Genomic DNA, 12,987 nt, shown 5'->3' with positions numbered 1-12,987 from the left:
GTAGTAGGATTTTCTGCTTTGAAACCCCAACTCTGCTGTCTCAGCAAGTCTGAGTGACCCCTGGGTCAGTGCATCCATGCAGTTGAGAGGAATCTGGGTTTGAGGAAAGCATGATCTACATACAAGTTAATCTCACTTAATAGCTAAGACATCAAAAAAATCCCAGGCAGAAGTGCAGAGGAGGAAGAAGGGGGCTTATTCAGGGCCCAATTTAGCAATTGGCCTGTCTTTGGAAAACCATTGCATACCCTTAATTTTGTGCATATTCAGTGGCTTGCTGAATTGTCTGGGTATAACTTCCTGCTCAAATAATTCCCTGTAATGGGCCCTGAGTGAGGTAAGAGTTAAAGTTTCTCCCTGTACATGCAGCCAGTAATTAGTCTGGGGAAAGGATAGCTCAATGGAGATGCGACATAATGAGATGGTGCAGTGGTTTCCAGTCGCTTCCTTATGACAAATGGGTTAGCCTGGTGGATTGCCCATCTCAGTCTCCTGTGGCAATAAGCCATGTTGTGACCCCAAAAGAGATGAAAGTAGTCATGGAGAGGGTTAAACCACCCTTAGCATTAAACCAAGGAAAGGAAGGAAAGAAAAGTGTTGAGAGAGACAGAGAAAGGGAGTGGATTGTGCAAGCGTTGGCTTATCTCTTCTGAGTGAAGTGGCTCTGGCTGCCTCTACGGGGTCTTTTCAACGGCTGTTGCTGTGGTGATGCTGTACTTGTTGATGGGGGAAGCAGAAAGCAAGGCCGCGTTAATGAAGGGAGAAGTGAGATCCCATTCTTTGGGTGTCAGGGCAAACATGATGGACGGGCCTTTCCTCTACTTCAAGTGACTTAACGCACAAAGGAGCCCCGTGTGGGGAAGACAAAACCAGGGGTTAATGAGGCATGTTTCTAGCATGGAGACCAGCCGGGGAGACAAAGCAACGGCCTCACCCCTCCTCAGAGCTATCTAATCAGGTCAGCGAGCTCTCACAATGCTGCCAAGTTGGGCTTGACTTTTGCATTTAGCCTGGTGAATGAGGGCCAGACGGCAGACATTGCATCCTCCAAGTCATTACACAGCTTCACGCTTCCCTGGGCACTGCCGCGGTTATGCATGACCTCCTTAAGAGTAGGCTTTTCCAGTGAAATGGCCTTCTGCCATGGCCACCCAGGATTGGGAGCCCTCAGGTTGTATATCATAAACGTGGCCTGGTCTGGTTAGGATCCAGGAGAAGAGAGCACCTAGGCGCTGCCGGATGGAAATGGGGTCGGTGGTTCAGAACATGTCATTCTTTCCTCCAAGTCCTCGGTGAACCAGTACACCAGCGTGGTGCTGTTGGGGGTGCCAGCTGTCAAGCAGAGCAAAAAACAACCCCAAAATCTTATATCCGTGGGCTCATTCAATTCTGAGGGTTGGGAGCACCACCCTCTACCGCTCACACTTCTTGCTCTACTTCATCCCTTAAAAGGGTTTAACAATTTAGCCCAGAGTGGTGACTGCGTCCCTACCTGGGCTGGACCTAGACTGACCCTAGTAGCATTTGGAGAAACATGCAGGATGAAAAGCTGTCGAGGGATGAAAGGCTCTGAGGTGGTAGAGTCATAATCACATACCGCACTCCAGTGGGATGAACCGGGTGTCAGGAGTAAACTTCTCTATCTTCTGTAGAGATGGCCTGTGTCTAGGTTAAAGCTACCCAGATTACAAGAACCACAATGGGACGTGTAATGACAGCACCAGAGACTTCTGTGTCACTAACTTACTCTGAGTTTGCCACCCTGAGGCAGCCTTACAGGTCCCAGTTCAGGAGACAGCGTGCAAAGTTTGATTGTGGTGTCTCAGCACAGTGCCACTAGGCACCATCTTGGGCAACATGCTTTTTTTCCTGGACAAAAAATTTAAACCTGCACAAGATCCTGAATCCTGCTTTTTTTTTAATTATTTCGAGGCTCTGGGACAGTATTTTTTTTCAAGCTGGGGCTCTCCCAGCCAAGTCAGGATGCTGGGTAGCTTGAGGTGGGTAGCTTAAGGAATTTTATCCAATGGTTAGATTGGTATGGACTGCGGGCAGTTTTGCTTTCCTCTGTAGCAGAGGTTGTGGCCCTCTGCCTGGGATTTCTTGAAGACATATTAACACCCTATTTTAGAAGCAGGATGTTGGCTGCTGTGGTCCCCCAGCTTTACCTGTGGCAGGTTAAGATGGTACATCTTGTGTTGTGTCAAGGTTGACGGTAGTTTTACAAAGAGTTCATAGATTCATAGATTCATAGATGTAGGGTCGGAAGGGACCTTGTAGATCTTCTAGTCCGACCCCCTGCCCGGGGCAGGAGAGAAAACTGGGCCCAAATGACCCCAGCTAGGTAAACGTCGAGCCTCCTCTTAAAGACCTCCAGAGTAGGAGCCAGCACCACTTCCCTTGGAAGTTGGTTCCAGATCCTAGCCGCCCTGACTGTGAAATAGCGCCTCCTGATGTCTAGCCTAAACCTACTCTCTAGCAACTTATGGCCGTTATTCCTTGTTACTCTGGGAGGCGCTCGGGGGAGCAAGGTCTCTCCCAAATCCCGCTGGTCCCCTCTAGTAAGTTTATAGACGGCCACCAGGTCCCCCCTCAGCCTTCTCTTGCGAAGGCTGAACAGGTTCAGGTCCCGTAGCCTCTTCTCATAGGGTCTGCCCTTCTGTCCCCGGATTATGCGGGTGGCCCTCCTCTGGACCCTCTCGATGCTGTCCACATCCCTCCTGAAGTGCGGCGCCCAGAACTGGACGCAGTACTCCAACTGTGGCCTGACCAGTGTCTCATAGAGGGGGAGGATCAGCTCCTTGGCCCTATTTGTGATGCATCTGTGGATGCACGATAGGGTTCGGTTAGCCCTACTGATGGTGTTCTCGCATTGTCGGCCCATGTTCATCTTGGAGTCAGTAATGACTCCAAGATCTCTTTCTGCCACCGTGCTTTCAAGAAGGGAGTTCGTCAGCCTATAGGTATGCTGCTGGTTCATATTTGAGCTTATATTATGGATTTGTATAGGATGGTTTGGATAGGGATGATCCTGCCTCAGGCAGGGGGTTGGACTAGATGACCTCTGGAGGTCCTTTCCAGGCTGACTTCTCTATGAATCTATGCTTCCAGGTATGTTGGGATGTCAGTGTAGCAGGAGTCTGCTACTGCCCAGTCTGCACCTGTTATGTGGCTAAGTAAAGGTCTTTGATTCCACTTCAGCACCTACGGCAGGCGTATCTGCCTCCCCGCCCTGCTGACACCAACTCAGACAAATCTCACGTGGGTTGGAGGTCACTGGCTCTGCACTGCCATGAATCTTTTGGCTTTTTCCTGAGCTACCCAGCAGGAGTCACCTCACCTTCAGCCACTTCACTACCTGTGCAAATGTCCCTTCCACTCCATAGGGTGAGCACAGCCTACTACATGTTTGTATGGGCTTTTACATGGGAGATGGATTTTTTTTTCCCTGTGGCCATAGAGGAGAGGACTAGGAACAACGGGCTCAAGCTGCAGCAGAGGAAATCGAGGCTGGGGATTGGGAGGAACTTTCTAACTATGAGGGTGGTCAAGCACTGAAACAGGCTACCTAGAGACATGGTGCAATCTGCATCCTTGGAAATTTTTATGAACATGTTGGACAGATGCCTGGCTGGATTGGTTTGGTGAAGGAGGATCCTGCCTTGAACAGGAGGCTGGACTAGATGACCTTGTTGAGGTCCCTTCCAGCCCTACTTTCCTATGATCTGACCATGGGGCTTAAAGTACTACATGGGACACAGAATAGCCCCTTGGGACTTGATGACTTCTCTGGGAGGCCATCCCAAAGCCATCCAGGTGGCCAGTTGCTCTTCTGGGTGTTCAAAGATATGATTAGGCAAGGGGGTTGGATTCTCTGTATTCATTTTAATTGCTTGGTGCTTGTCTATTCTGGAGATATGCCCAGATGTTTGATAGAGGGGTTTCGTTTCTCCCTGAACTATTAAGTTCTGGTTCTTTCTAGAGACAGAGAGGCAGATTAGATGGATCAGTGGTGAATCTTGAGTTCTTAAAAAGCAATCTAAGCAGCTATCCAGGGGCTCCTCATTCAGTCTCCTCCAAGAAACCTAGAATATGGACTCTGTTGCTCCTCAATAAGTTTTAACCCACAGTAGGTTGGAGTCATTAGAGCTGTGATGGGAGTTGACACTTCCACCTCTTTGTCTCAGTTTGTACCCACAGGGGAGTCCCCCACAGTGAAGGGAAGGTGGCAGCAGCACTAGTTCTTCTTGGAGATTTCTGTTGGGAGTAGGGGGCTATCTTGAAGGTACTGGCCATGGCTCTGGTGGGGTCCTGATGGTGAAAGCTGATGTGGAAATGTCCAGAATGGACACAGCCCCCAGTGCCCTTGGATACACCCCTTTCTTCCTGACCAATACCACCCATGTCTGAAGCCAGCCTCTGGTTGTGGTGCATGGCAAGTTGAGGAGGGAGCAGAAAGCAGAGCAGCAGATTAGGCAGAAAGCAGAACACAGCAGCAGATCAGACAAAGGAAGGGGATCAGAGTGGCCATCAGGGAGAATGCTAGCTTAAGCCATCATGGTTCTTTGAGTAGATGTGGTATCTTTTATTAGACCAACTGAGTAGTTGGGAAAAAGTTCTTAGCAAGCTTCGTCAAGGGCAACTGCGCCCAAAAGCTTGCTAAGAACTTTTTTCCAACTACTCAGTTGGTCTAATAAAAGATATCACATCTGTCCAAAAAACCTTGCCTGCCTTAGACCAACACAGCTACAACCAAACACCCAGCTTAAGCTGTGGCATGCCTACCAAAAAGGTTGGCCCCACTGTCTTAAGCGATGCTGCCCCCTTCGCCCCTCCAGGGAGTGAGGGTGTTGCAGCTGCTTTACAATGCCCTGCAACCCTATGATCCCAGCAACATTCCTGCTGCCTTCTCCAGCAGTGCTGACAGACGCTGGGCTGAATAAGGCCTCTTGCCTCTGAACACAAGCATTGACTGGAAACATGGACTCATTCTCCGCCAACCATCCCCAACCTCTTAGATCTTCCACTTTGATCGTTTCTTCTTCTCTTTCCTTTCCAGCTGTGACCTTGACCACAGCGGACAAAAACACCAAGGAAGTGTTATCAACCTACCAGATTCCTGTGCGGTATCTCCGACCTTTCCATCACTACCACTTCAAACTGATGCTGGTAAGAAGTGGCCAACCTAATTGGCACCATGAGACACACATTATTTTTTATTTCTTGCTGCCTATCCACCATCTTCTACGTTATAACTTCATAGTTTCTAGGTCTGTGCAAAACACCATCATTTTGTTTTGACATCCATTTCACCATTTCAGTGGGACAGTGTTTCGTTTTGTCATTTCATTTCGTTTCGAAGCGCTATCCCATTTCATTTCATTGAAATTGTTTCGCTGTTTTGATGAGTTTCGACGTTTTGCCCATAGACTATAATGGGGAATCATGAAAATGCCTACAACGTTGTCGTTTCTTGCCTGATTTGGATGAAAATTGCATGGATGGTAGCACCTTCTGAGGGCATAAAGCCTGCCAAGTTTCAAGGAGATAGGCAGAGACATTTCTGGGAAACTGCACCTCAGACTCTTCAAAGCAAAAGTCCTGACACTTGCTGGCAGCGACTGCCTCCTCTCATTTGGTGCCCGGATCTGGGGGCCCACACCCCTGAGAGGGCTGCGGGGCTGTGCCGGACTCCTCCTGTGGGGTGCGGGCCCTGGGATTTGTGCACCAAATGAGAAGAGGCTGCCACTGCTGCCTGGGACCAGTGCTGGGCACAGCCCGCGCTCAGCACCAGAGAAGATTGCTTCTGCCTCCTGGGACTCATCTTATCTAATGCACAGAGCCGGGGGCTCACACCCCTGGGAGGAGTACGGCACAGCCTGGAAGCCTTCCCAGGGGTGCGAACGCCCGGATCTGTGCCCTGGATGAAAGGAGGCTGCCATTGTCTCCTGGGACCGGTGGTGGCAGACAGGCAGAGCCGGCACTGCGCTCTGATCGGCGCCACCAGCCCCACAGAGTGCAGCCCAGTGGTGGGAGACAGACAGAGCTGGCACTGCGCTCCGCCTCCCGCCGAGCTCCATGGGGCTGGTAGAGCTAATGGGAGCGAAGCCCAGCGAGGAGAGCCGTGGCTACACTCTCTGCGGGGCTGAGCTACATGGGGCTGTGGAGCCACTTTTGAAATGTTTCGAATGCCCTCGTTTTGTTTTGAAGCTGTTTCGATGCTTTTTGTTTCTTTTCAGCAAAATTTCGCACAGCCCTAATAGTTACCTTGTGCTACGTTGTTTCTCTGTCTGTCCCCAGGGTTGCTTCTTGTGCTATACTTATATGTAAACTCTTTGGGGAAGGGACCTATTTTGTACAGCACACTCAGGGTCCTTTGAACTACTGTGCCTTTTATAATAAAGTGTTTATGGTATGCCAATCCTTGGGTGCATCCAGTTCCAGATTTACAAGCAACTGGACTTGCCCTGGACTCACCTAGTTTCAGCTGGCCAAGGTCAGATGAAGCCAATCATGTGTAACTGTTGTAATCCACAGTGGGAACTGGGTTGAAATTTTCAAAATCTCACAAGGAGAAGAGTGTGCTAAAGGAAACAAGCAACCAAAGAGCTCCCTGGGCCTCTCTTGAGAGAGAGAGAATGTGGCTTTCCTTTCCTGGAAATGAGTGCATCAGAAAATGGTGAAAAATGATGTCAAGCTGTGAAATGGCCTTTCTCACTCTGTCCCTTGGGAACTGAGAACACAAACCAGACTGAGGTTTGAAACACTTAATGGAAATCTCAGCACTCTGCTGTTTCCTCCAAAGGCTTTCAAAGCCCTTTACGAATACGTAATAATAATACTTTGCTTTCATATAGCAGTTTTCACAGGGGGATCCTAAAGTGCTTTACAAAGGGACATTGGTGTCTTTATCCCCATTTCACAGAAGGAGAAACTGAGGCACAGATAAAAATGTGTTCAGGGTTACACTACAGATCAGAGGTAGAGATGGGAATAGCAGTCCAGTTCCCTATACAGGGGTTGTTATGAAGGGTTTGCTGCAGATCCATGGAAAACTGGTCCTGTGATGCTAGCTCCATTCCAGTTCATGTCCTGAATTAAACACAGCTAAAAATAAAACCAAAAGTCCAAGGTCAAAGGTCATTCTGAGCAGCCCATAGGGCTGGCATGGGGTGTGCCAGTTTCTATAGCCAATGGTACGCTAGCATCACGTCTGGCTGCTTTCAACTTCAGAGCCATAACAACTGTGTGAGCATTTACTGTTGATTGTGGACAACTGTTCTTGAATCCACTTCAGGGCTCCAGCTCCTACCTTTGATGCCATTGTGAGACACCCTAAATGCCCTGGGCCAGTGCTGTTGACCCTAGAGCTCTTCCCTTATCTTATCATTGCAGGGAAGCCCTGGCTGGACTTGTCACAGTGATCTTAAGTACTTATGAACTGGAGAAGAACCAGGGCTGGAGGAAGGTGAATGAGGCAGGAAATGGAAAGTATATAAATAGGAGGGGAGGCAGAGATCAGACAGTGAGAAATGGGTAGAGAGGTAAAGGCTAGGTGAGGGTGGCTGAAAGGAGAAACTGGGCTTTGGAAGGCAGTTAAGGACTGACTAGGGATGACTAAGAAGAAGGCAGAGCTCAACAGTAGAGTGTGAAAGCAGAGACAGAGGGTAGGGGAAGGGTGTGAGGGAGGGGAAAGAAGATGGGAGATTTGTACTTAAAACTCCCAGAGGCATGATACCAGAGTTATTAAGAGGTCCAATTTCATCAAGAGGTGCAGACAGGGTCTACACCTCCACTCCAAACCACAATAACTCAGCTGTTGCCTCCACTGTGCTCCTGGGAGGCCTAGCATGCAAACCTGTTGTTCCTACATCACTTTTACTATTCCCAGTTACACAGACCAAGGCAAGACACTATCTCAGGTCCACATTCATTCAGCAGGGGCAAGATGGTGATGTGTATTGCACCCACATATACAGCCCAGTGTGCGATAGTGACAGCTGTCTGTTGCGTTTGGCATGGCATGCTGTATGTGAAAGAGCTATACATACTGTCATCAAGGGAGTGAAGAGGCAGCAGGACCTGTGGCAGACTCTGCATAGCCAGAAAAAAAAGCAGCTGGTATGGAGGATGCTCCTTATCTCAGCACAGGCTGCAGTTGATACGCATTTCTGTGTAGAGCCACCCAAATGATGGCAGGGTGCTGGGGACAGAGCAGGCATTTCCATTTGTCACATTTATACTAGTCTGTATTTGTATGTATCAACCTGCAAGTTCCATTCAGTTTTGCATGTGCTATTTTGACTGGGAATTATTCTGTACCCTCACTTTTTCCCTGTAGCCTCTATGTTGGGATGGGACCCCTGGAGGAGTCAGGAGAAATCTTTACACATAGCAAAGAGCTAACACTAGAAGTTAGTTGGGAGTTATCAGCCTTGATGGTCTTCTATGCAAATGCATCCACCCAAGAACAGGGGGTTTTGAAACTGCTGTGTGGAAATCATCTGACACACAACTCTGCCTACAAGCTAGACTTTCTTGGACTGGGTCTAGACCATCTCCAGGAACAAGGAGACTGAACAGGAGGCCTGGAAGACCCTGAAAGAGTGCTAACCAAAGTCCCAAAGACTCTTAGTTGGGTAAGGACACCAGAGAGGGGACTGAATGCAGGTGTGCCTTGCTTAGGTCTGTAACTCCCATGCTGTCTATGTGCAAGGTGTCTCTGGTGTAAGAGCTCTTTTGCAATGCCTGTAAGCTCCTTTAATTTAACAGTGATGAGTTTCCTGAAGAGTTACACTACAAACTGGAGTCCCCAGAAGGGTAGATATCAGTAGTGGCTGGAGCTTGAGATTATTAAGATGGGTATCAGCACTGGCTCTGGGACCTAGAGCACCTGGACTGCACATCCCAGGAAAGAGTACTAGGCAGATATTACTCAGGCAAATGTTCCCGAGAAGCCAGGCTTAGGATTTGGCTGGATACTGCCTAGACCTGGTGAGCTTTGAATGCATGTAGGATCCAAGGATTGTGTCTAGCGTAGCAGCCTGGAGACTGTTCATGAGGGGGAGCTCAGTCAGGGCTGCTGCACAGTCAACTCAGTGTTACTTTTCCCTTCATTAAGAGCCATGTATTGCTGTGCCAGCAAGTTTCTTCTTCTGTATTAAAAACATGTGACCTTTAGGCCTGATGCCATTCTCCTGATTTGTATAGTGAGTTGATTTTTTTTATAGAGCACAGTAGGGTGAATGCCTTGATGGGAGTAATAACTATTGGCAGGGGCTGCTATGAAGTGCCTTTGTGTGCTTTGTGGCAGCAGGTTTATACATCAGATGCTTCTCCGCATTTATGTTTCTCATGATTTATTAATGATTTGCATGAGTTATGGTGGAGTTTAGGGAGGAGTAAATCGTGGCCTTACAATTAAAAAAAATGCAGTGATTGATTTGCTAATTATCCACAGCCCTTTTTTTTTTGGTTGTATTTTTTTTTATAGAAGCCGCCTGCATTTTCAAAACGGGGTGCTACTTTGACAGGGAGGGGAGCAGAAGGGAGAGCAGGTTACAGGGATATTGGTTTGTCTTTCCCATGTCCATGAAGGGCTGGAATGGCTAGAGGATGGATGTGAGCAAGGGCGAGCATGGACCACTGCTGCCATTTCTTATACCCCTCTGTGTTCATTGGCAGTTTCTCCCTAGATCTGTCTTCTCTAAAGACTTTCATTTCCAGCTCAGTCTGGATATATTCTGCTATCACTTACTTGTCCATCTGCTCAGACCTGTCCCTGCTTTGTAAAGACTGTTTTTCCTCCTGCTGAAAGTCAGACATTGGGTCTTGATTCCCTTTTTGTCCCTCTCTACGTGGTCAAGAACAAAGCTTTGTCTTATTCCCTGGACCTTGGCACATGTTGTCAATCCTGTGTACCTAACCCCATGCTTGCTCTGGGATGTCCATTGTGTTTAAAGTCTGGGGGTTCATAGCTGCATCTCGGTTACTCCTCCATCCTTCAGGACGCCAAAGGATGAGATAATAGAAACAATTTCAGTACCTTTGGGAACTTCAGTGCCTTCTTGCCAGGCAATTGTTTCTTTGGACTATAGCTCCTGAGAACATACAGTCAGAATTCAAACACAGAAGATACTGAAATAAAGGTGAGTATGGGGTTGCTTGATTATTGTGAGCAATGAGCAGGTGGGGCATGTGGTGGTACCCATGGCTAGGCTAACAAAGATGTATTGCTTATAGCACTGGGAGGACTGGTAGGGCCACTACAATGGGAATCTCTATTCACACATGTACTCTGATAGTGGGGACTTGCAAAGAAGACCACCTATTTGTTAGCTTTGCTCAAGCCAACATGCATGGCACTGAGGTGTGCTGTGCTCAGATCTTTTCTGTGGGTGGATGCCTGGTGTTTTACAGATTGGCAATGAGGACCAGGCAGTGACTGGCACACCAGATTCTCTATGACTAGACAAGGCCTGAGTGGTTTTAGTAAATGACCTCGCCCAAGGTCACAGCTGAAGAGTGGCAGGGTTGGGGGTAATGCTCCAATCTCTCACCTCTCAGTCCTACATCCTAATCATAAGACACCACCTCCAGAAAGACTAGCTTTGCATAAGTGCAGGCCAGTCATTGTGGGTTCATGTTTGACCCTTTCCTTTGGACATTCGAGAGAGCACCATGGTCCCCAAGATCTTTTTGTTTTGTTATACCCTTCCCCCCACCCTCCGATGATCCAATTTTCAGTCCCACAACAGATTTCCCACCACAGGTATTTTAATAATGAGATGTGCAAATACAAGTACCGAGGTGCAGAGTTTTTAGAATGACTAGCAGGAAGCTCCCCGTTAAGAAAGTTTCACCAGAAATGCCATGTGGAACTGAGGCCTGGCAAACTTCATTTCATCCCGGCCAAAAATCAACGCCCAGTCCCCCAGCTAATGCAATTGTGTGTCTTCTTCCTTATTTTTCCCCCTTACAAGGGGATTAGGAAGCCCGTGGCTGATTGTGTTTGGAGAGTATTAAATATTTAAATGCAAAAGCTGAAAGATTTATTATATTGATCTTTCTGGAAAGGCTCTAGGGGACGGTGAGCTTTAATTATCAGCGGCTGCTTTATTGTCAGTTATGGCAGCACTGTGCCACCACAGAGCAATCCAGACTGTTTATGTACACAACGCCTCTTGTTTTATAGTCTGAAACTCATTCCTCCCTGTGGTTTTGTCTTGTCCACGAACAGCCAAAGAAGAAGGACTCCTCTGAGACAACCCTGTATGCTACGGTTGTTCGTAAAAGCAGCCTCATCCCACGTTACGTTGGAATGAACTACACCGGCTTGGAGGTAAGGCTTGTCCTTGGTGAGGGAGAGAGAGAGGTGGGGATCATTTTGGGGAGGGGATAGCCCAAAGTATGAACAACATGTGTGCTTTAGTAGCTATGAGAAACCCTCGTATGAATAGGAGGTCCCATTTGGATAACCAGCTCAAATCTCGAGACTCTATGAACTACCTGGTCTGTCTCATGGTGCTTGGCTTTCTCATGACCCTTTTTCTCAGTAAGACCAAATAATAATAATGATTACTATTTAATAATTCTAGTTCATAATAAAACGATCATTACTACTACTACAGGATGTAGTGGGGTCTAATAGACTGACACCTGGACCAGGACCCAGGAGACATGTTTCTCTATTCAGCTCTGCCACTGGTTTGGTGGGTGACCTTGGGGAAAGCTGCTTTATCTTCCCCCCCTCCCCTGCCTCAATTTCCCCCATCTTTCAGGTGGGAAAAAGATAGTAACCTCCTTTGCAAAGCATTTTGGGATCTACCAATGAAAAGTGCTATGGAGGAGTGGGGATGATAGTGGGGATCACTGTTACTACCAAAGGGACTCCTCTTGAGGGTGGGAAACAGTGTCAGACCATGGAGTTTTCACTAGGATAGCTAACTATACCTAACAGGTGACCTTCAATGGAGGCATCACCATGCTTCTTAACTCCGATTGATCCAGCAGTATCATAAGAACAGGACTCTCCGAGGGACATCACAAACATCATCACCTATCTCTAATATAAATACAGTGGCGGCACATGCACTTCTCTATTAACATATCATGCCAAAACAAAATAAAGCAGAACGCTTCCTTGCACAAGCAGTTCTCCCTCTGGCAAGGAGACAAAGGAAAGCCAATAGTGAGAGTCGTGTCACTTAATGCAGGATCAGTAGGCTCTCAGAGCTTGATAGAAGAGCCTGTATAGACTCTTGATAGAAGAACCAGGACCATCCTTCCTCCCTTCTGATCTTTAGAGTCTCTTTGAATGGTCTGGGGAGCTCCCAGATCCAACTGTTGTTTCATTTGCTTGGCAGACCTGCCTCATCCTACAGCGGATAAGTGAAAGGGTGGATGGCTGTGTTGTACTGGGGTGTGCATCTTGATTACAGATTGACAACACTGAAGTTCCCAATTCACAGCTCAGCCCACAGCACCTCTTGTTGGCTGTGGACTTGATTGCAAGGTCTGTTTGCATTGCTGACAGCAGCAGAAACAGGGCTCGATCGATAAACTGCCAGGAGCTGCAGAGGGATATATCAGAGCATGTGTGGGCCCCTGGGGGTTTATTTCTATCTGAATCATCAAGCAAAAATTGATCATGGCTGCACCCAGCTCATCTATAAAGAGGGTTAATGAGAATTCCCCCAGCTTCCTTTTATGACCAAGATTGGTTCAAGTCAGGAGAGATGCCTCTCCCTGCCATTTCCTCTTGATGGCCTGTGATTTCTCTGGTTTGTCTCCCCTTGTATTAGCAATCAAGGCAAAAGCATTGTTTCCAGAAGACCTTCGAGTCCCCTCTCCACAGATTTTGCAGCCATCCTTCATAGCTATGTTTGAGTAGGGTTTAAAGGCATTAGAGGCTGTAGCTCTGGATTTAGCCCTGCTTGGCTGACCCTGGAAGGATGGAGACATGCTGAGTCAGGGCACTGAGTTTGG

General features: G+C 47.9%; 1 protein-coding gene across 1 annotated transcript in view; it reads left to right on the top strand.

Annotated features, from left to right (window-relative positions):
- Window positions 1–12,987, top strand: part of CCDC33 (coiled-coil domain containing 33) — a 199,409-nt gene that overhangs the window by 73,889 nt on the left and 112,533 nt on the right. Inside the window, exons 6-7 of the mRNA XM_019477767.2 lie at window positions 5,060–5,169; window positions 11,240–11,341. Of these exons, the coding sequence (XP_019333312.1) occupies window positions 5,060–5,169; window positions 11,240–11,341 (212 nt within the window). The remainder of the gene's footprint in view (window positions 1–5,059; window positions 5,170–11,239; window positions 11,342–12,987) is intronic.

The sequence above is a fragment of the Alligator mississippiensis genome, chromosome 11 (assembly GCF_030867095.1).
Source record: "Alligator mississippiensis isolate rAllMis1 chromosome 11, rAllMis1, whole genome shotgun sequence".
Lineage (NCBI taxonomy): Eukaryota > Metazoa > Chordata > Crocodylia > Alligatoridae > Alligator > Alligator mississippiensis.
Note: the sequence above shows the minus strand (reverse complement) of the source record. Positions and strands in the feature narration are given on the sequence as shown.